At 41.9% G+C, this 25,271-nt stretch overlaps 1 protein-coding gene across 4 annotated transcripts in view; it reads left to right on the top strand.

Annotated features, from left to right (window-relative positions):
• Positions 1 to 25,271, top strand: part of LOC133583860 (receptor-type tyrosine-protein phosphatase gamma-like) — a 941,097-nt gene that overhangs the window by 737,170 nt on the left and 178,656 nt on the right. For all 4 annotated transcript variants that reach the window (XM_061937677.2, XM_061937679.1, XM_061937678.1 and 1 more), the window contains one exon: positions 12,677 to 12,861. In XM_061937677.2, coding sequence (XP_061793661.1) covers positions 12,677 to 12,861 — 185 coding nt within the window. The remainder of the gene's footprint in view (positions 1 to 12,676; positions 12,862 to 25,271) is intronic.

The raw sequence follows: 25,271 nt of genomic DNA on the forward strand, positions 1-25,271 counted from the left end.
CAAATCCCACCACAGATGTGTGCAACCCCGGTGACTATAGAAAAACCTGAACGTCAACATGATGTTTCTCCACCAAGTACAAAACCCAAAACCAGTGAAGTTGTCACGTTGTGTAAATGGTAAATAAAGACAGAATACAATGATTTGCAAATCCTTTCCAACAAATATTCAAATGAATTGACTGCAAAGACAAGAGACTTAACGTCCGAACTGGAACATTTTATTTTTTGCAAATATTAGCTGATTTGGAATTTGATGCATGTAACATGTTTCAAAAAAGCTGGCACAAGTGGCAATTTTAACTTCAACTTATTTGGAACATCCCACAGGTGAACACTCTATATAGGAACAGGTGGGTGCCATGAGTGGGTATAAAAGCAGCTTCCATGAAATGCTCAGTCATTCACAAACAAGGATGGGGCGAGGGTCACCACTTTGTGAACAAATGCCCGAGCAAATTGTCGAACAGTTTAAGAACAACATTTCTCAACGAGCTATTGCATGGAATTTAGGGATTTCACCATCTACGGTCCGTAATATCATCAACATGTTCAGAGAATCTGGAGAAATCACTGCACGTAAGCGATGCTATTACAGACTGCATCAATGTGTAAAGGATATCACCACATGGGCTCAGGAACACTTTGGAAAACCACTATCAGTAACTGCAGTTGATCGCTACATCTATAAGTGAAAGTTAAAACTCTACTATGCAAAGCGAAAGCAATTTATCAACAACACCCAGGACTGATGCAAAGTGGAAAAGTGTTCTGTGGTCTGACGAGTCCACATTTTAAATTGTTTTTGGAAACTGTGGACGTGGGGTCCTCCGGATCAAAGAGGAAAAGAACCATCCGGATTGTTACAGGCGCAAAGTTGAAAAGCCAGCATCTGTGATGGTATGGGGGTGTATTAGTGCCCAAGGCATGGGTAACTTACACATCTGTGAAGGCACCATTAATGCTGAAAGGTACATATAGGTTTTGGAGCAACGCATGTTGCCATCCAAGCAAAGTTATCATGGACGCCCCTGCTTAATTCAGCAAGAAAATGCCAAGCCACGAGTTACAACAGCGTGACTTTATAGTAAAAGAGTGCGGGTACTAGTCTGGCCTGCCTGTAGTCCCGACGTGTCTCCCATTGAAAAGGTGTGGCACAATATGAAGCGTAAAATACCAAAACGAAGACCACGGACTGTTGAACAACTTAAGCTGTACATCAAGCAAAAATGGGAAAGAATAAATAATGATTATTTGCAAAAAAAAAAAAAAGGAAGTTTCTCAGTTTGAACATTAAATATCTGGTCTTTGCAGTCTATTCAATTTAATATAAGTTGAAAAGGATTTGCAAATCATTGTATTCTGTTTTTATTTACCATTTACACAACGTGCCAACTTCACTGGTTCTGGGTTTTGTACAATAAACCTACCTTAACAAAAGGTGGTAAACTTGGGAAATCAGCAGAGTGAAACACGTATTTTGCTCACAAACAGTGACTGGTGCAACCAGCGTTTACTAATCACAACAAACACTACATGTGTAACAGTCATGGTGGCATACACTCTTAATTTGCCCAACCTGCATAATCCCATGATGTGTATTATCTTGCATAGAGGTGACACTGTTTGACTCATTAATGAGAACTGTGTGTGGGCACATGTGTGTTCTACTTTGTGAAGGTGTGCATTTATGTGACTAATGGCCTAAGTAATGCTGGGCCACGTGGGGCTCGGCTGCAGGTTATGAATAGAAAAACACCGCCGCCCTTCTTTATGAGCAGGCTAATCAATTTTGTACCACGAGGCACGTGAGCTGTATTCCCAATCAATCCGTGCTCGTCACTAAATTCCCGTGCTCATTTGCATTGAATTATAATGAATGAATATTAATCATTACTTATTCCTCATTTCCCCACAGTCAGTAAGGAATTGATGCTGCACATCCAGTAACACAAAACGTATTGTGATACAATAATGACACAATTGTATCACTTGTTTTAAAACCTGCAATGAGGGTAACAAGCCGACTGAGCCAAGTCCAAACATGTATGTTTTATATCCATCCAACCTATACAATTAATGAAAATTCAAAAAGCTATAAATTCATTTGCAAAAAATACATCTCCTGGCCCTGATGGCTACAATACAGAATTGTATCAAATATTCAGTGAAGATCTGTCTGTACCAATCTTCATTTAATAAACAATTTTTTTCTCCAACCTTCAATTTTTCGCATATCTCATTGACACATAAAAAGGATAAAGACCCATTGATTTGCAGTAATTATCGTCCTTTATCCCTAGCCAATATGGACAATAAAATCTTGGCAAAAATCTTCAATCATCAAATGTAATAGGAAAATTAATTCATATTGACCAAACTGGCTTCATGGAAGGTCGACAATCTTCAGACATCCATCCATCCATCTTCTTCGGCTTATCCGAGGTCGGGTCGCGGGGCAGCAGCCTAAGCAGTGAAGCCCAGACTTCCCTCTCCCCAGCCACTTCGCCCAGCTCTTCCCAGGGGATCCCGAGGAGTTCCCGGACCAGCCGGGAGACATAGTCTTCCCATAGTGTCCTGGGTCTTCGCCATGGCCTCCTACCAACTCTTACCAGGGGATCCCGAGGAGTTCCCAGGCCAGCCGGGAGACATAGTCTTCCCAACGTGTCCTGGGTCTTCGCCATGGCCTCCTACCAACTCTTACCGGGGGATCCCGAGGAGTTCCCAGGCCAGCCGGGAGACATAGTCTTCCCAACGTGTCCTGGGTCTTCGCCATGGCCTCCTACCAGCTCTTACCGGGGAATCCCGAGGAGTTCCCGGACCAGCCGGTAGACATAGTCTTCCCAACGTGTCCTGAGTCTTCGCCATGGCCTCCGACCAACTCTTACCGGGGGATCCCGAGGAGTTCCCAGGCCAGCCGGGAGACATAGTCTTCCCAACGTGTCCTGGGTCTTCGCCATGGCCTCCTACCAGCTCTTACCGGGGGATCCCGAGGAGTTCCCAGGCCAGCCGGGAGACATAGTCTTCCCAACGTGTCCTGGGTTTTCGCCATGGCCTCCTACCAGCCCTTCCCGGGGGATCCCGTGGAGTTCCCAGGCCAGCCGGGAGACATAGTCTTCCCAACGTGTCCTGGGTCTTCGCCATGGCCTCCTACCAGCTCTTCCCGGGGAATCCCGAGGAGTTCTCAGGCCAGCCGGGAGACATAGTCTTCCCAACGTGTCCTGGGTCTTCGCCATGGCCTCCTACCAACTCTTACCGGGGGATCCCGAGGAGTTCCCAGGCCAGCCGGGAGACATAGTCTTCCCAACGTGTCCTGGGTCTTCGCCATGGCCTCCTACCAGCTCTTACCGGGGGATCCCGAGGAGTTCCCAGGCCAGCCGGGAGACATAGTCTTCCCAACGTGTCCTGGGTCTTCTCCATGGCCTCCTACCAGCTCTTACCGGGGAATCCCGAGGAGTTCCCAGGCCAGCCGGGAGACATAGTCTTTCCAAATTGTCCTGGGTCTTCGCCATGGCCTCCTACCAGCTCTTACCGGGGGATCCCGAGGAGTTCCCAGGCCAGCCGGGAGACATAGTCTTCCCAACGTGTCCTGGGTCTTCGCCATGGCCTCCTACCAGCTCTTACCGGGGGATCCCGAGGAGTTCCCAGGCCAGCCGGGAGACATAGTCTTCCCAACGTGTCCTGAGTCTTCGCTATGGCCTCCTACCAGCTCTTCCCGGGGAATCCCGAGGAGTTCTCAGGCCAGCCGGGAGACATAGTCTTCCCAAGATGTCCTGGGTCTTCGCTGTGGCCTCCTGCCGGTCGGACGTACCCTAAAGTGTTTAGGTGGCATCCTGACCAGATGCCCGAACCACCTCTTCTGGCTCCTCTCGATGTGGAGGAGCAGAGGCTTTACTTTGAGCTCCTCCCGAATGGCAGAGATTCTCACCCTATCTCTAAGGGAGAGCCCCGCCACCCGGCGGAGGAAACTCATTTAATCCGCTTGTACCCGTGATCTTGTCCTTTCGGTCATAACCCAAAGCTCATGACCATAGGTGAGGATGGGAACATAGATCGACCGGTAAATTGAGAGCTTTGCCTTCCGGCTCAGCTCCTTCTTCACCACAACGGATCGATACAGCGTCCGCATTACGGAAGACGGCATGTTTTTGTGGCAAAGCACCAATGAAATTGATTCAAATGTATTCAAATAGACATCTGTACATCATAAAGGGTGAAATCCACCTTTTTTGGTCTGAGAACCATTGCCTCAGATCGGGTTCATCCCAGAAGTTTCACTTTCAGCTGTGAACCAACCGGTTTGCTTCAATTCCAAGATCACCAATGTAGACCTTATAGATGCACCGAAAAATCGTAGATGTATTTACCGTATTATTCGGACTATAAGGCGCGCTTAAAATCCATTCATTTTCTCAAAACTCGACAGTGCGCCTTTTAACCCGGTGTGCATAATGTACGGAATAATTTTGGTTGTGCTTACCGACCTCAAAGCTATTTTATTTGGTACATGGTGAAATGATAAGTGTGACCAGTAGATGGCAGTCACACATAATATATACGTGTAGACTGCAGTATGACTCAAGTAAACAACACCAAAATCGTATATGTTCCATTAAAAATATATAACATTACACACGGTGCTCAAACATCCATCAACATGTTTTAGTACGACTTTGGTAAGCTTTGAAGCCACACCGCTTGATGGATTGTACTGTGCTTCAACATACAAGTATTATTATGGTGTGTGTATAAGGACACATATTATAAGAAGACATATTATCTGGCGTTTTGTTTTGCAACATTATGCAAAAGCAACTTTTCTTACCTTCTGGTACCTGCTGATCTCTATTTGAGATCTGCATAAGTCCTGAAAATCTGCCTTTGTAGTCCGTGCCCACACCATAGTCATAAGCTTCTTCTTTGTCTCTATCTTCTTGTTACGGGACATGCATCCTCCGCTGTTGCCATTTCTAATATAAAGTAGCATAAAATGCTACTTTGCCATGAAAGCGCTAAAAACTACCGGTGTAGTGAGTTTACATTATTCACTCAAGGAACTTTAATTATTAGAGAGTTCCGGTCGGACGGTTTTTCACGCTTAGTTTATTATAATCTTGTTATTGCAAGATTATAAGAGACTGCTTAACTCTCAGCTGTGCTTTTACTTTTATGAATTCAATTATTCTTTCACACATATCTAGTGGCTTAAGTACATGATCCCAGGCACACCAGTTATCAATCAAGACCATTGAGTGTCTCTGTAACCACGCCTTGAAAGTCCCAGACAAAAAGAGTATACGATATCATCATTGCCAAATTCCAACCAAATAAAATATTTTAAGTTTTACCAATTTCATTTTGTTACACACAGTCAAACTTGTTTTTAAATGCTTAAATAACTCTGCTCCCCAATTGCTCTGCAAGGCAATTCCAAGCCTACAAAGTGGTACCAGGTCTACCACCCGAGCAACGTCAAAAGGCAACTGTCGCGTTCCATTCCGTAGAACATCTTTTGCCCGGCATCCCTCACCGCCGGTGAGGGATGCCGTCAAGCTGAAGAAGGAGTCCTATCGGGTTCTTTTGGCTCATAGGACTCCTGAGGCAGCGGACAGGTACCGACAGGCCAAGCGGTGTGCGGCTTCAGCGGTCGCAGAGGCAAAAACTCGGACATGGGAGGAGTTCGGTGAGGCCATGGAAAACGACTTCCGGACGGCTTCGAAGCAATTCTGGACCACCATCCGCCGCCTCAGGAAGGGGAAGCAGTGCACTATCAACACCGTGTATGGCGAGGATGGTGTTCTGCTGACCTCGACTGCGGATGTTGTGGATCGGTGGAGGGAATACTTCGAAGACCTCCTCAATCCCACCAACACGTCTTCCTATGAGGAAGCAGTGCCTGGGGAGTCTGTGGTGGGCTCTCCTATTTCTGGGGCTGAGGTTGCTGAGGTAGTTAAAAAGCTCCTCGGTGGCAAGGCCCCGGGGGTGGATGAGATCCGCCCGGAGTTACTTAAGGCTCTGGATGCTGTGGGTATGTCTTGGTTGACAAGACTCTGCAGCATCGCGTGGACATCGGGGGCGGTACCACTGGATTGGCAGACCGGGGTGGTGGTTCCTCTCTTTAAGAAGGGGAACCGGAGGGTGTGTTCTAACTATCGTGGGATCACACTCCTCAGCCTTCCCGGTAAGGTCTATTCAGGTGTACTGGAGAGGAGGCTACGCCGGATAGTCGAACCTCGGATTCAGGAGGAACAGTGTGGTTTTCGTCCTGGTCGTGGAACTGTGGACCAGCTCTATACTCTCGGCAGGGTCCTTGAGGGTGCATGGGAGTTTGCCCAACCAGTCTACATGTGTTTTGTGGACTTGGAGAAGGCATTCGACCTTGTCCCTCGGGAAGTCCTGTGGGGAGTGCTCAGAGAGTATGGGGTATCGGACTGTCTGATTGTGGCAGTCCGCTCCCTGTATGATCAGTGCCAGAGCTTGGTCCGCATTGCCGGTAGTAAGTCGGACACGTTTCCAGTGAGGGTTGGACTCTGCCAAGGCTGCCCTTTGTCACCGATTCTGTTCATAACTTTTATGGACAGAATTTCTAGGCGCAGTCAAGGCCTTGAGGGGATCTGGTTTGGTGGCTGCAGGATTAGGTCTCTGATGATGTGGTCCTGATGGCTTCATCTGGCCAGGATCTTCAGCTCTCACTGGATCGGTTCGCAGCTGAGTGTGAAGCGACTGGGATGAGAATCAGCACCTCCAAGTCCGAGTCCATGGTTCTCGCCCGGAAAAGGGTGGAGTGCCATTTCCGGGTTGGGGAGGAGATCTTGCCCCAAGTGGAGGAGTTCAAGTACCTCGGAGTCTTGTTCACGAGTGAGGGAAGAGTGGATCGTGAGATCGACAGGCGGGTCGGTGCGGCGTCTTCAGTAATGCGGACGCTGTATCGATCCGTTGTGGTGAAGAAGGAGCTGAGCCGGAAGGCAAAGCTCTCAATTTACCGGTCGATCTACGTTCCCATCCTCACCTATGGTCATGAGCTTTGGGTTATGACCGAAAGGACAAGATCACAGGTACAAGCGACCGAAATGAGTTTCCTCCGCCGGGTGGCGGGGCTCTCCCTTAGAGATAGGGTGAGAAGCTCTGCCATCCTGGAGAAGCTCAAAGTAAAGCCGCTGCTCCTCCACATCGAGAGGAGCCAGATGAGGTGGTTCGGGCATCTGGTCAGGATGCCACCCGAACGCCTCCCGAGGGAGGTGTTTAGGGCACGTCCGACCGGTAGGAGGCCGCGGGGAAGACCCAGGAACGAGGACGTTGGGAAGACTATGTCTCCCGGCTGGCCTGGGAACGCTTTGGGGTCCCACAGGAAGAGCTGGACGAAGTGGCTGGGGAGAGGGAAATCTGGGCTTCCCTGCTTAGGCTGCTGCCCCCGCGACCCGACCTCGGATAAGCGGAAGAAGATGGATGGATGGATCTTTTGCCCAGACTGCCTTTGCAATAAAAGGACCACAACTATGGAACTCTCTACCTGACACTTTGAAAAGTATACCTGCACTTGTCACTTTCAAAAAACTAACAAAATTGTGGCCAGTTGAGCAACAATTGTGTTCCCATGTTTAGTTTTTACTAATTTTTACTAATAGGTTCTTATCTAGTTTGCACTTTGTCTGTGTTATTATTACTATTATCATTATTATCGACTTCTCTTTGCCTCATTCTTTTTATTTTCCTATTTTAATGATGTTAGATCTGTGTTGTTGTTGTTGTTAGGGACAAGTGTTGTAAATTATCTTTGGCTACAAACACTATGATGTCATTGGATGATTGTTTCAGATATCTATGTTTCTGCATCTGTCCCTATTTCAAATAAACCAGAAAGAAAGAAATAGTGAGCCACGGATGAGGAGATGCTGCTCCCTCATTGATTTAAGTAAAGTCTACATCTTTTGGCACTTCTTCAGTGCGCCTTTTGTATGAAGATAGACTTGTGTAGACCCGCTCATCAGCAGTGCGCCTTATAATCCGGTGAGCCCTATGGTCCGGAAAATACGGTAGTTGTTTGGTTTTCTTGCAAGCCTCTCTAGTCCAGGTTTTAGAGGTTAAAGCTGATTGAAAATGCACGCATTTTACCCCAAATTGCAGAAGAAAGGAGATAACCTGCAGTATGTGTTTCGGGTGCCTGGTTGTCATTTGAGAGAGTATCACCGGAGGAACAGGATGATGAAGTGTCTTGCAGTATTCAACACAAACCAAGTGGGGAATAAACAAACACATATCAGAGGTATGATTAGGATGTTTACATATAAGGCTTCATATCTATTTATATCACCAACACTGGCTTTGTTTTTGGTCCTTGCTTCCAAAGACTAAACCTGTATATAAAGGAGAGTCTAGGGACTGTGTGATGGCTTAAAGTTTTTATGAGCATGCTGACAGTGTGTTTAGTCTCTAATGTGTATTAGATATTGTAATTTTCTGTATGTACGTCTGTAGGATCTGTGCGTTAATGACTAGAAGTAGTCTGTGACTAAAGTAGTAAAACAGGGGTGATGTGGGCTGTTCTGGGTGCACCGATCAAAAGCCTGGCAGCCGCATTTTGTACAGTCTGAAGTCTCTTTAGCAATGACTTCTTGAAAAGGGTGAAGAGAGAATTGCTATGCGAGACGAAATGAACGTGTGAATGATCATCTCGAGATCCAATTTTGACAACAAATTTCTCACTTTAGAAATATTTCTGAGATGATAAAAACAGTTTTTGGTCAGTTGACGACAGTGACCTTCCAAAGACATTGACTGATCAAACACAACTCCAAGGTTCCTGAGGCTGCTTTTAACAGATACACCCAGAGCACCAAGGGAGTTCTTGATCAGGGGGATCTTTTTATCGGGGACAATTATCAGAGTTTTCGTTTTGTCTGAATTTATCTGGAGGAAACTTAAGGACAACCAGTTTTTAATACAGGATACGCACTCCAATAACTCAGATAAAAAGTTAAACTCTGAATCATTGAAGGAGCATAACAGTTGAAAATCATCTGCATAGAAATTATAAGAAACATTTTTAAAACTACTGATCAACCCCCCAAGAAGCATCAGATACAACACAAAAAAAACAAGCCCCAGAACAGAACCCTGGGCCACACCACATGACAGGTTGGACACATTGGACATTACATCATTAAAAGCAACATTAAGACCCCTTGTTTACTAAGGTTATCCAGGGTAAATCCCACCTAAACTTATCCTTGTCCACACACACACAATGGTCGTTTAAAACCCCCTACCCCCTCCGTCAGCCGGCGCAACGCGACCTAGTACGCATGCGCGGAAAATGCACACGTCATAGTCACCTCCAGTGTTGCTTTGTGTGCAAGTTCTTACATTTAACTTATCTGAACAATATCCAGTGTTGCGGTATTTCAATTAACTGGAATCCAGTGTGCTGTGGGGTCCTATTGTAGTGAATCACACCTGAGCCATCATAAATTAATCAAATCTTTATTAGACACTTAAACAATGTGATGAAGAACATTTTACATCAATCAAACTAGGGATCTAGATATCTGGTCAGGACACCCTCACTCTTTTGCCTTCACCTTCATTGTCCATTCCTTTTTGGTGACTTTATATACTCTGGACCTAGACGTTGAGTCCGCGACATACATGGCGGACAATAACTGATACAGTGTGCTTTGCCAGTACAAATGAGTTTGTCGTTTTCCTCGACGGCCTGGTAATACAAAGCACACACTACCTTTTTCATCACATTCACGGGAGACCACATTTTCGTTGTCTCCCTTTCGACGGATGGACAAAGTTTTTTGGGTAAGTAGAATCACAGCTGACCTGGACATTCGAAAGTTCTCTTGCCGTTTGAGAAGTGTTGTATCCCAAATAGCTGCAATCGCGCATTTTCTCCTCTCAAGGTATTCATGTGTGATTCCCACAGAAACACGGGCATATCTGGATGACTCGCCTCCATCTTTCCAGTGGTTACCTCCGGTTGTTATGAAGCTGGCTGTGGCGCGTTTTTTCCGACGTCACTGTGTGGGGCGCGGCCTTTCTGACTTCATTTCCTCTACAAACTCAGTTTGTAAACGATCAATGAGTCCATACAAAGCTAAGAGCCGGAGATTCAAGGAATACACGCCGCACTTACCGGTGTAAAAATTATCCAAGGAGGGGAACCTTAAACGCTGGTTTAGTGTGGCTGAAACGGGGCTTAGGCTAAATAATTATTTGTTTGAGGGGTTATCCGGCTTAGTGTAGACATAGCCTAAAAGTTATTCCATGTATATATGAAGTAAACCACTGGAGAACTGCACCAGAAAACCCCATTACTGTATCTTCCATGGCCTCTATCACTGTCATGATCCGTCGTCCGGATCATGTTTTTGTTATGTTCTGTTAGATTTGGACTCTTTTATTTCCTGTTTGACACCTGAGTTTGTTTTAGTTACCATGGTTACTTATGATTTCCACCTGCCTCTGGTGTTCGGGACGCGCACCTGCTTCTAATCAGAGGACTATTTAAGCCTGCCTTTGCCAGTCAGTCGTCCTGGCGTCATTATTGGTTTCATGCCACAGTTCCGTGTTTGTTCTATACCATAGTTAATGCTATTGGTTTCATGCCACAGTTCCGTGTTTGTTCTATGCCATAGTTAATGCTATTGGTTTCATGCCACAGTTCAGTGTTTGTTCTTTGCCATAGTTAATGCTATTGGTTTCATGCCACAGTTTCGTGTTTGTTCTATGCCATAGTTAATGCTATTGGTTTCATGCCACAGTTTTGTGTTTGTTCTATGCCATAGTTAATGCTATTGGTTTCATGCCACAGTTCCGTGTTTGTTCTATGCCATAGTTAATGCTATTGGTTTCATACCACAGTTCCGTGTTTGTTCTATGCCATAGTTAATGCTATTGGTTTCATGCCACAGTTCCGTGTTTGTTCTATGCCATAGTTAATGCTATTGGTTTCATGCCACTGTTTCGTGTTTGTTCTATTCCATAGTTAATGCTATTGGTTTCATGCCACAGTTCCGTGTTTGTTCTATGCCACAGTTAATGCTATTGGTTTCATGCCACAGTTCCGTGTTTGTTCTATGCCATAGTTAATGCTATTGGTTTCATGCCACAGTTCCGTGTTTGTTCTATGCCATAGTTAATGCTATTGGTTTCATGCCACAGTTTCGTGTTTGTTCTATTCCATAGTTAATGCTATTGGTTTCATGCCACAGTTCCGTGTTTGTTCTATGCCACAGTTAATGCTATTGGTTTCATGCCACAGTTCCGTGTTTGTTCTATGCCATAGTTAATGCTATTGGTTTCATGCCACAGTTCCGTGTTTGTTCTATGCCATAGTTAATGCTATTGGTTTCATGCCACAGTTCCGTGTTTGTTCTATGCCATAGTTAATGCTATTGGTTTCATGCCACAGTTCAGTGTTTGTTCTTTGCCATAGTTAATGCTATTGGTTTCATGCCACAGTTTCGTGTTTGTTCTATGCCATACTTAATGCTATTGGTTTCATGCCACAGTTCCGTGTTTGTTCTATGCCATAGTTAATGCTATTGGTTTCATGCCACAGTTCCGTGTTTGTTCTATGCCATAGTTAATGCTATTGGTTTCATGCCACAGTTCCGTGTTTGTTCTATGCCATAGTTAATGCTATTGGTTTCATGCCACAGTTCCGTGTTTGTTCTATGCCATAGTTAATGCTATTGGTTTCATGCCACAGTTCTGTGATTGCTCTATGCCATAGTTAATGCTATTGGTTTCATGCCACAGTTTTGTGTTTTTTCTCTGCCATAGTTAATGCTATTGGTTTCATGCCACAGTTCCGTGTTTGTTCTATGCCATAGTTAATGCTATTGGTTTCATGCCACAATTCCGTGTTTGTTCTATGCCATAGTTAATGCTATTGGTTTCATGCCACAGTTCTGTGATTGCTCTATGCCATAGTTAATGCTATTGGTTTCATGCCACAGTTTTGTGTTTGTTCTCTGCCATAGTTAATGCTATTGGTTTCATGCCACAGTTCCGTGTTTGTTCTATGCCATAGTTAATGCTATTGGTTTCATGCCACAATTCCGTGTTTGTTCTATGCCATAGTTAATGCTATTGGTTTCATGCCACAGTATCGTGTTTGTTTCATGCCACAGTTTTGTGAGGTTCATGTCTAAAGTTTCATGTCTTAAGTTTTTGCCTTAGCTTTCGCGTGCGATAGGCACGCTTGCCTTCAGTTGGTTTTCTGTTTTGTACCTCGTTGATTGTTTCTTAAAATTAAATCATGTTCCTACCTGCAAGTCCTGTCCGGAGTCATCCATTCGTCTTCCTGGGAGAACAACCCCGTAGTAAGCGAAAACCCCTTCATGACAGAATGACGCCAGGACGACTGACTGGCAAAGGCAGGCTTAAATAGTCCTCTGATTAGAATCAAGTGCGCGTACCGAACACCAGAGGCAGGTGGAAATCATAAGTAGCCATGGTAACTAAAACAAACTCAAGTGTCAAACAGGAACTAAAAGAGTCCAAAACTAACAGAACATAACAAAAACATGATCCGGACCACGGATCATGACAATCACAGTGTTATTATCATACTATTACTGTATTTCTATGGTCCGATTATTTTTACCCAGCTCTCACATGGATTCTTAACGGTTTCCTTCTGTTTGCTGCTTCCTTCCCTCCAGCGTGCAGCAGCGCTCCGTTCAACATGAAAGTGCGACACGTGAATGGAAGCGCCCTGGTAGTTCGCTGGGCGCGTCCGGAGGTCATCTACCACCCGCCCATCCTCCACTTCCTGGTGTCCTACAGCTGGACGGCGCACGATGACAGCTACGAGGAGACACACCTCACCGATGCAAATCATAAACTGGTGAGCCTGCACTTGGGGGTTGGGCTTGATAGAGCTAGCCGAAGAATGAGTCAAGACATGGCTTACAGCAGGAGTGCCCATTACGTCGATCGCCAGCCATGCATTGAAAAAATAGACCTAAAAATTAGCGATCTTCAATCTTCACCAATACGTCATTTCCGTTATCATTATTAAGAAAAAATGACCGACAGAAAGGCGAGAAACACTTTATATTTTAAGAGACTCTTGCGCCGAACCTACCGTCAAAACTCTATAAAGACCGACCGCACAGTTCCTGTCCTCACAATAAAAGTGCTGCTCCATCCTGCCTGGGCTAACAAAATAAGAGTCTCAGAAAGCTAGCGCACACAAGCTAGCAAGCTACAGAGTTTGCCGTAAATATATTTCTTGTCAAAGTGTATAAAAACGAATATGGAAGCCGAACAAATAAGATGACAAAAAACAACCACTTTCATAAGGTATTGAACAGAAAGGAAGACTTTTTTTCTCCTCCACAATGTAACTTCGAAAATGTGTAAGTCATCAGCACTACTGTAGATCCTGTCTGATTTCAATCAATGCAAGTTATCAGAATCAGGTAAAACACCAATTTATAACCAGTGTTGGGTTAGTTACTGAAAACCAGTAACTAGTTACAGTTACTAGTTACTTTATTTCAAAAGTAACTCAGTTACTAACTCAGTTACTTACACCAAAAAGTAATGCGTTACTGTGAAAAGTAACTATTTAGTTACTTCTTTTTTTCTTCTTTTTTTTTTAAAGCTCCCATTAATGCCCTTTTTGCCTTCATTTCAGTACTGTTATTGCACTGGAGAATAATACAATCTGTTGATCAACTTGACATGCATTTTTATTTTCCTTTTAACACAATTAATGAAAAACAGTGCAACATAAAAAGGCATTCCTCCTTTCTTTAAACTTGGACCAATGACCATTAATAAAAAAACAAGTTTAAGTGCAACATAAGAAGAAACATCATCTTCCTTGAAACATAGGTAGTGAAATAAAGCCTGACATCTGGAGTGATGCTGCTGTCTTCCACACTTGGAACCATGGATTGTAGAATCCTTGTTTTCAGTGGCAGGATCATTGACACAGATGGTGAAGTTTCAGTGCTCAGTAGAGATGTAACACTTTTGAGGGGTTTAAGCACCTAGAGGACCTCATCTGCCACTCTCACATCATCATCAGACAGGGTGACATTTGTCTTCAGGGTGTTGTGTGTCAATGCAGAGTATATAGCTGCCTGCTGCTCCAACATATCATAAGTGGAGTTCCACCTCGTTGGGACATCATGTATGAGCAGGCAGCTTTAGCATTTCTTGCTTTGTCTTAAGCACATGAGCAGCTGTTGTGCTTGGGTGGAAGTAAGAAACCTTCCTGATCCTCCCAAAGAGGCGCTCCATCATATTGACTGAGATTCCCTTCTGTGATGCCAAATTCACTACATGTGCAAAGCACCTATCTGTGGTCCCAGTCCTGCCTCATTCTCTGTAATTATTAGATTTTTGGCATCATCACGTGTGACTGGGATATCTTTATCTTCCATTCCTCCACTGCTTGTGTCAGTACCTGCGCAAGGTGACTCTCGTAGAGGGGGCGTGTCTTCTCATCTCCCAGTCTGCTGTGATGAAGTGAGCGCTTATAGTTCCCCTGGACATCCACCCGTCTGTCATGAGCGCAACAGCTGATGCTCGGGATAGTTCATCCACAACTTTTTTCTTCTCCTGCTCATAAAGATCTGGCACAATCTTATTGCTGAAGTGGGTGCGCGACGGGATGTCGTAACGTGGTTCAAGCACGTTCAGCATGTGTTTAAAACCCTCGTTTTGCACAACCGAATCTGCACTTATAAACACACCGATTCAATGGCGCTGGGCGTTCAAGCTCCTCCGTTATTGCGCTCGCCATGACCACGCTGTGTGTGAACTGAACGTGCCAACAACTTTTTTTTTTGTTTCATATATCAAACCGCGGATCAAACCTCCCTCCCCGCCCCCCGCCCCCCAACCACCCCCCCCCCACACACACACACACACACACACATAGACCGCGCCTCTTTTCTTCTCTCCGGCTTGTGACAGAGGAAGATTCAGAAGAACGGCACCGCAGCGCTTCTGTTTCTAGCGATACTACATCAAAAGTAACGTAAAATAACGCAGTAACGCATCATGTAGTAACGGTAACTAAATTACTGAATAAAAAAAATAACGCGTTAGATTACTAGTTACCGCCGAAACTAACGGCGTTACAGTAACGCGTTACTTTCTAACGCGTTAGTCCCAACACTGTTTATAACTTAAAAAGTAGGGATGTCCGATTATGGCTTTTTGCCGATATCCGATATTCCGATATTGTCCAACTCTTTAATTACCGATACCGATATCAACCGATATATACAGTCGTGGAATTAACACATTATTATGCCTAATTTGGACAACCAGTTATGGTGAAGATAAGGTACTTTTTTTTTTTTAATAATAAAATAAAATAAGATAAATAAAAAAATAAAAAAATCTTGAATAAAAAAGAAAGTAAAACAATATAAAAACAGTTACACTGAAACTAGTAATTAATGAAAATTAGTAAAATTAACTTTTAAAGGTTAGTACTATTAGTGGACCAGCAGCACGCACAATCATGTGTGCTTACGGACTGTATCCCTTGCAGACTGTATTGATATATATTGACATATAATGTAGGAACCTGAATATTAATAACAGAAAGAAACAACCCTTTTGTGTGAATGAGTGTGAATGAGTGTAAATGGGGAGGAAGGATTTTTGGGTTAGTGCACTAATTGTAAGTGTATCTTGTGTTTTTTATGTTGATTAATTAAAAAAAAAAAAAAACGATACCGATAATAAAAAAAAACGATACCGATAATTTCCGATATTACATTTTAACGCATTTATCGGTCGATATTATCGGACATCTCTAGTAATAATAATAAATTAAATAAATATAAATGATAAATGTGTATGTATATATATATATATATATATATATATATATATATATATATATATATATATATATATATATATATATATACAGTACAGGCCAAACGTTTTCACACACCTTCTCATTCAGTGGATCTTTCTTTATTTTCATGACTATTTACATTGTAGATAGTCACTGAAGACATCAAAACTATGAATGAACACATGTACAAAAAAAGGTGGAATAACTGAAAACATGTTTTATATTCTAGTTTCTTCCACATAGCCACCCTTTGCTCTGATTACTTTTTCGCACACTCTTGGCATTTTCTCCATGAGCTTCAAGAGGTAGTCACCTGAAATGGTTTTCACTTCACAGGTGTGTTCGAAGCTCATCAAGAGAATGCCAAGAGTGTGCAAAGCAGTAATCAGAGCAAAGAGTGGCTATTATATATATATATATATATATATATATATATATATATATATATATATATATATATATATATATATATATATATATACATACCGTATTTTTCGGAGTATAAGTCGCACCGGATTATAAGTCGCACCTGCCGAAAATGCATAATAAAGAAGGAAAAAAACATATATAAGTCGCACTGGAGTATAAGTCGCATTTTTTGGGGAAATGTATTTGATAAAACCCAACACCAAGAATAGACATTTGAAAGGCAATTTAAAATAAATAAAGAATAGTGAACAACAGGTTGAATAAGTGTACGTTATATGAGGCATAAATAACCAACTGACAACGTGCCTGGTATGTTAACGTAACATATTATGGTAAGAGTCATTCAAATAACTATAACATATAGAACATGCTATACGTTTACCAAACAATCTGTCACTCCTAATCGCTAAATCCCATGAAATCTTATACGTCTAGTCTCTTACGTGAATGAGCTAAATAATATTATTTGATATTTTACGGTAATGTGTTAATCATTTCACACATAAGTTGCTCCTGAGTATAAGTCGCACCCCCGGCCAAACTATGAAAAAAACTGCGACTTATAGTCCGAAAAATACGGTATATATAGTCGAAGTTTCTGTGGTTTATCTGTTATACAGTGCTCAATACTGGGGTAAAGCGGAATATACGTTAGGTCAGGAACAGAAACAAGATGCTATATCATCCCTACAAGCCTGTTTCGCAGGTTTCCCTGACTTGTAGGGATGATATAGCCTCTGTGTTTTTTTCCTGACCTAACGTATATATATATACTGTATATGGGTGTACGCCGCCTTCCGCCCGAGTGCAGTGATTGTGTATTTGAGCCAAGTCCTGGCTTCCTTTCCTGCATAGGTCATACTTGCCAACCCTCCCGGATTTTCCGGGAGACTCCCAAAATTCAGCGCCTCTCCCGAAAACCTCCCGGGACAAATTTTCTCCCGAAAATCTCCCGAAATTCATGCGGACCTGAGTGACGTGTCGACAGCCTGTTTTCACTTCCGTAAAGCAGTTTGTCTGCCGTAAACAGCAATGTTGTGACACTCTTAAACAGGACAATACTGCCATCTACTGTACATGCATATGTGACAATAACATCTAGGGCTTTTAGAGAGTGCAGTGCACAACTGCGCACACAACAAGGAGACGAAGCAGAATGCATCATCAGAGAGGGTGTTCAGCATGGTTAGAAAAATAGTGACAGAGAATAGAACAAGGATGGACAATTCAACCCTTAACTCAACAATGAGTAGATGAGTGTTATGTGTGTGTATGTGTGTAAATAAATACATATATATATATATATATATATATATATATATATATATATATATATATATATATATATATATATATATATATATATATATATAGCTAGAATTCACTGAAAGACAAGTATTTGTTATATATATACAGGTAAAAGCCAGTAAATTAGAATATTTTGAAAAACTTGATTTATTTCAGTAATTGCATTCAAAAGGTGTAACTTGTACATTATATTTATTCATTGCACACAGACTGATGCATTCAAATGTTTATTTCATTTAATTTTGATGATTTGAAGTGGCAACAAATGAAAATCCAAAATTCCGTGTGTCACAAAATTAGAATATTACTTAAGGCTAATACAAAAAAGGGATTTTTAGAAATGTTGGCCAACTGAAAAGTATGAAAATGAAAAATATGAGCATGTACAATACTCAATACTTGGTTGGAGCTCCTTTTGCCTCAATTACTGCGTTAATGCGGCGTGGCATGGAGTCGGTGAGTTTCTGGCACTGCTCAGGTGTTATGAGAGCCCAGGTTGCTCTGATAGTGGCCTTCAATTCTTCTGCGTTTTTGGGTCTGGCATTCTGCATCTTCCTTTTCACAATACCCCACAGATGTTCTATGGGGCTAAGGTCAGGGGAGTTGGCGGGCCAATTTAGAACAGAAATACCATGGTCCGTAAACCAGGCACGGGTAGATTTTGCGCTGTGTGCAGGCGCCAAGTCCTGTTGGAACTTGAAATCTCCATCTCCATAGAGCAGGTCAGCAGCAGGAAGCATGAAGTGCTCTAAAACTTGCTAGTAGACGGCTGCGTTGACCCTGGATCTCAGGAAACAGAGTGGACCGACACCAGCAGATGACATGGCACCCCAAACCATCACCCAACCATGCAAATTTTGCATTTCCTTTGGAAATCGAGGTCCCAGAGTCTGGAGGAAGACAGGAGAGGCACAGGATCCACGTTGCCTGAAGTCTAGTGTAAAGTTTCCACCATCAGTGATGGTTTGGGGTGCCATGTCATCTGCTGGTGTCGGTCCACTCTGTTTCCTGAGATCCAGGGTCAACGCAGCCGTCTACCAGCAAGTTTTAGAGCACTTCATGCTTCCTGCTGCTGACCTGCTCTATGGAGATGGAGATTTCAAGTTCCAACAGGACTTGGCGCCTGCACACAGCGCAAAATCTACCCGTGCCTGGTTTACGGACCATGGTATTTCTGTTCTAAATTGGCCCGCCAACTCCCCTGACCTTAGCGCCATAGAAAATCTGTGGGGTATTGTGAAAAGGAAGATGCAGAATGCCAGACCCAAAAACGCAGAAGAGTTGAAGGCCACTATCAGAGCAACCTGGGCTCTCATAACACCTGAGCAGTGCCAGAAACTCATCGACTCCATGCCACGCCGCATTAACGCAGTAATTGAGGCAAAAGGAGCTCCAACCAAGTATTGAGTATTGTACATGCTCATATTTTTCATTTTCATACTTTTCAGTTGGCCAACATTTCTAAAAATCCCTTTTTTGTATTAGCCTTAAGTAATATTCTAATTTTGTGACACACGGAATTTTGGATTTTCATTTGTTGCCACTTCAAATCATCAAAATTAAATGAAATAAACATTTGAATGCATCAGTCTGTGTGCAATGAATAAATATAATGTACAAGTTACACCTTTTGAATGCAATTACTGAAATAAATCAAGTTTTTCAAAATATTCTAATTTACTGGCTTTTACCTGTATCTGTATATGTATATATATATATATATATATATATATATATATATATATATATATATATATATATATATATATATATATATATATATATATATAAAAATATATATATATATATATGAAATACTTGACTTGGTGAATTCTAGCTGTAAATATACTCTTCCGCTCTTAACCACGCCCCCAACCACGACCCCCCGGGACCACACCCCCCCACCATCTCCCGAAATCGGAGGTCTCAAGGTTGGCAAGTATGGCATAGGTCATCTGACAGTTTGATGTCACACATGAACTTTCTTTCCACCTGTGTGGAAAATGCAGATTTAGGATTGCATAATGAGTCTTTAAATGGCGTATATCGGTCCAGTAAAAACACATGTATAATCAGTAATAATAGTAATCGCCATGATTTCATCTTAGTGTCGTCATGTTTGTTGGCTGCGCACCTGGTGCGGGACAAAAGATGAGGGCTTACACTTGCAGAGCAAAAGTATCTGCAGGCAGTGAAAATTAAATCGACTTCTTACTGGTTAGAAGAAGAAGTTTAATAAAAGCATTTCAGGCCGTTTGGTTGCTAAGGTAAGTAAACACTGTTATCATGCGGACAACTGTCGTGTTGAATAAACATGCCATGTTTTTAAAAGGCTTCCAGGCTCTTTCCCTTGGCTTCCCTTGGTTTTTCTTGATACTATACTAGTTGCCGTATTGTTAGATTACAGATCTCAGGTTCCTGAGTAAGAGCTGTGTTTGCATATCTAATTAGATTCTAGGTTGGATTGCAATTACATTGGTACCTTGCCCCATAGGCGCCGATCTACATTTCTGCCAGTGGGTGCTCGGTGTGTGTGTATTACTGTTGTCCCGATACCAATATTTTGGTACCGGTACCAACAGTATTTCGGTACTTTTCTAAATAAAGGGGACCACGAAAAATGTCTTTATTGGCTTTATTTTAACAAACGAATCTTGCGATACATTAAACATCAGTGGCGTGCGGTGAGGTTGATGGCTGGTGAGGAGGCACTGACTTCATCACAGTCAGATTTACAAACATATGAACCCTAAAGAGTATCTTATTCACCATTTGATTGGCAGCAGTTAACAGGTTATGTTTAAAAGCTCATACCAGCATTCTTCCCTGCTTGGCACTCAGCATCAAGGGTTGGAATTGGGGGTTAAATCACCAAAAATGATTCCCGGGCGCGGCGCGGCTGCTGCCCACTGCTCCCCTCACCTCCCAGGGGGTGAACAAGGGGATGGGTCAATTGCAGACGACACATTTCACCACACCTAGTGTGTGTGTGTCAATCATTGGTACTTTAACTTAACTTTAACTTTACACATACAAACTGTAGCACACAAAAAAGCACATTTAATAAAAAAAACGTTATTATGGTCTTACCTTTACTTAGAAATTAAGTACATGCGCCGCAACTAAAGCCCTCACTTAAACTTTCCACGTGCAAGATTGAATCCATTTAAAAAAAGTGTAACCGAGGGTTTATAAATATCGCCTATACTGTATGAAACTACAAAATAACAAACACAGAGGCTCCAGTTTACACGAGGACCACTTTATTTACATTCTTTCAAAAACCTTCGCAACGTGTCATCACTTCCGCTCTTAGCGCCTTCAAAATAAGAGCTCAAGGCATATACTGTATAACAGCGCATAACAGGAACTTAACATCACAAAGAGGAAAGCCCATGAAAATAGGTTACAAAAGTTATTTAATAAGAAGCCAAAAAGGCCCAAAACAATAATGTTCGTGTTGGAGGAGTTGTGAATTAGATACACCTGCAGTCCGCAGGTGTACCTAATGTTGTGGCCCTGCAGTCATTCACAACTCTTCCAACACGAACATTATTGTTTTTGCACTTTTTGGCTTCTTATGAAATAACTTTTTTAAATAGATTCAATCTTGCACGTGGAAAGTTTAAGTGTGGGCTTTAGTTGATATAACAATTCTACGGCGGGGGTGCAGGAGGCGGGATTACTGGAGCCTCAGCCAGTGCGTCTTTTGCAGCCGTTTTATGATCGCTCAGCACAAGAAATACGTTACACACATACAGTTGTTGACAAAATACACTGTACATTATATATCTCAGCTAACTAAACTATGGAAATGTATAATATAATTCATATAGCAATACAGTCTCACTGCACAGCAGGCCAGCAGTTAGCCGAGTCTGGAATCCATGTTGAGGCACTGAGTGACGTGCCTCAACTGGCTGCTGTTCACCGCACCGTCTCTTCTCAGTATTTGAACGGCAAATGTGAAAATTCAGCGATTTTTAATAAAAAATAATCTAAAACTGGTGAAGTTAAATGGAAAATAACTTTATAGTATAATCACTGGATACATAAAACAATATTTTTTCTTTTTACTTTTTTTTTCTTTCCATGATGGCAGGTGAGGCCCCGCCTCACCTGCCTCTAGTGACTGCACGTCACTGTTAAACATATGTTTATTATTGCAATTGTGTCCTTAAATAAAAGAGTGAACATACTAGACAACTTGTCTTTTAGTAGTAAGTAAACAAACAAAGGCTCCTAATTAGTCGGCTGACGTATGCAGTAACATATTCTATTATTTTGTCTACATTATTAAGGACCAGTGGTAGAAAATGTATTTTTAATCTACTTGTTCATTTACTGTTAATATCTGCTCACTTTCTCTTTTAACATGTTTTATCTACACTTCTGTTAAAATGTAATAATCACTTATTCTTCTGTTGTTTGATACTTTACATTAGTTTTGGATGATACCACACATTTGGGTATCAATCCGATACCAAGTCGTTACAGGATCATACATTGGTCATATTCAAAGTCCTCATGTGTCCACGGACATATTTCCTGAGTTTATAAACATAATATATGTATATATATATTTTTAAACTAAAGCATATTTTGTGATGTTAAAAAATACTGATGTAACCATAGTAGTATCGACTAGATACGCTATTGTACGTGGTATCGTTACAGTGGATGCTAGGTGTCGAGCCACCCATGGCGTTTGTTCATATTGTAGAGTTGGTTCTGCAGGGAATATTGGGAATTTGTTCTGTAGTGTTTATGACATCCACTGTAATGATACCAATTACAATAACATATCTAGTCGATACTACTATGATTACATCGATATTTTTTATCGTCACAAAATATGTTTTCCTTTTTTTTTAAATTCATATTATGTTTATAAACTCAGTAAATACGTCCCTGGACACATGAGGACTTTGAATATGACCAATGTATGATCCTGTAACGACTTGGTATCGGATTGATACCCAAATGTGTGGTATCATCCAAAACTAATGTAAAGTATCAAACAACAGAAGAATAAGTGATTATTACATTTTAACAGAAGTGTTGATAGAACATGTTAAAAGAGAAAGTGAGCAGATATTAACAGTAAATAAACAAGTAGATTAAAAATAAATTTTCTACCACTTGTCCTTAATAATGTTGACAAAATAATAGAATGATAAATGACACAATATGTTACTGCATACGTCAGCCGACTAATTAGGAGCCTTTGTTTGTTTACTTACTACTAAAAGACAAGTTGTCTAGTATGTTCACTCTTTTATTTAAGGACACAATTGCAATAATAAACATATGTTTAACAGTGACGTGCAGTCACTAGAGGCAGGTGAGGCAGGGCCTCACCTGCCATCATGGAAAGAAAAAAAATGTAAAAAGAAAAAAAAAAAATATTGTTTTATGTATCCAGTGATTATACTATAAAGTTATTTTCCATTTAACTTCACCAGTTTTAGATTATTTTTATTAAAAATCCCTGAATTTTCACATTTGCCGTTCAAATACTGAGAAGAGACGGTGCGGTGAACAGCAGCCAGTTGAGGCACGTCACTCAGTGTCTCAACATGGATTCCGGACTCGGCTAACTGCTGGCCTGCTGTGCAGTGAGACTGTATTGCTATATGTACTATATTATATATTTCCATAGTTTAGTTAGCTGAGGTATATAATGTACAGTGTATTTTGTCAACAACTGTATGTGTGTAAAGTATTTCTTGTGCTGAGCGATCATAAAACGGCTGCAAAAGACGCACTGGCTGAGGCTCGCCTCCTGCACCCCCGCCGTAGAATTGTTATATCAACTAAAGCCCACACTTAAACTTTCCACGTGCAAGATTGAATCTATTTTAAAAAAACATTTCATAAGAAGCCAAAAAGTGCAAAAACAATAATGTTGGTGTTGGAGGAGTTGTGAATGACTGCAGGGACACAACATTAGGTACACCTGCAGACTGCAGGTGTATCTAATTCACAACTCTTCCAACACGAACATTATTGTTTTTGCACTTTTTGGCTTCTTATTAAATAACTTTTGTAACCTATTTTCATAGGCTTTCCTCTTTGTGATGTTAAGTTCCTGTTATGCGCTGTTATACAGTATATGCCTTGAGCTCTTATTTTGAAGGCGCTAAGAGCGGAAGTGATGTCACGTTGCGGAGGTTTTTGAAAGAAAGTAAATAAAGTGGTCCTCGTGTAAACTGGAGCCTCCGTGTTTGTTATTTTGTTGTTTCATACAGTATAGGCGACATTTATAAACCCTCGGTTACACTTTTTTAAATAGATTCAATCTTGCACGTGGAAAGTTGAAGTGAGGGCTTTAGTTGCGGCGCATGGACTTAATTTCTAAGTAAAGGTAAGACCATAATAACGTTTTTTTTATTAAATGTGCTTTTTTTTGTGCCACAGTTTGTATGTGTAAAGTTAAAGTTAAGTTAAAGTACCAATGATTGTCACACACACACTAGGTGTAATGAAATTTGTCGTCTGCATTTGACCCATCCCCTTGATCACCCCCTGGGAGGTGAGGGGAGCAGTGGGCAGCAGTGGGCAGCAGTGGGCAGCAGTGGGCAGCAGCGGTGCCGCGCCTGGGAATCATTTTTGGTGATTTAACCCCCAATTCCAACCCTTGATGCTGAGTGCCAAGCAGGGAAGAATGCTGGTATGAGCTTTTAAACATAACCCGTTACCTGCTGCCAATCAAATGGTGAATAAGATACTCTTTAGGGTTCATATGTTTGTAAATCTGACTGTGATGAAGTCAGTGCCTCACCAGCCATCAACCTCACCGCACGTCACTGCTACAAAGTAAACAAAAACAGAATGCTGGACGACAGCAAAGACTTACTGTGGAGCAAAGGCGGCGTCCACAATGTACATCCGAACATGACATGACAATCAACAATGTCCCCACAAAGAAGGATACAAACAACTGAAATATTCTTGATTGCTAAAACAAAGCAGTTGCGGCGGATTTTTGCTCAAAGGAAGACTTGAAACTGCTACAGGAAAACAATGACAAAACAGGGAAAACCACCAAAATAGGAGTGCAAAACAATAACTAAAAGACTTTCACATAGGAAAAAAGCAAAAAACTCCAAATAAGTCACAGTGTGATGTGACAGGTGGTGAAAGTACACCTACTTTGAGACAAGAGCTACATTGATGCATGCTTGGTTATGGTTTAAAGTCATATCCAACAGTTGCGACAACGACTTTTTACTGTCAACCGAGTTTAGTTTTTTAATGATTTCTGCTGGTGGTGTGCCTCCGGATTTTTTTCAATGCATAAAAGGTTGAAAAACACTGGTATAACACATATTCAGCCCTACCCGCATAAAAAAAAAAAAAAACATCTTCAAACTGTGACACAATCATGCTTTAGAGTTATGATACTTTCAACTGTTGGAACAGTGGTGCTGTAGTTAAAGCAATGCCTATCAAAGGTCAGCATTTTGATGAAATACCACATTAAAATAATACATTTTGATGGAAAAATAATGTGCTCAGTGTCCCATTTGTTCACACTGTGTTGAGCTACTGTATAAATGACCTGACTTTCATGAAACCACGTATAACTTATTGAAAAAGCGAAGCCCGCATCTTGTGTTTACTTGGCCGCCGGCACAAGGCAGAAATTAAATTACAGCAACAATAGGAGGGGGGAAAAAAAGGTT

This window comes from Nerophis lumbriciformis, linkage group LG03, assembly GCF_033978685.3.
Source record: "Nerophis lumbriciformis linkage group LG03, RoL_Nlum_v2.1, whole genome shotgun sequence".
In the NCBI taxonomy this organism is placed as follows: Eukaryota; Metazoa; Chordata; class Actinopteri; order Syngnathiformes; family Syngnathidae; genus Nerophis; species Nerophis lumbriciformis.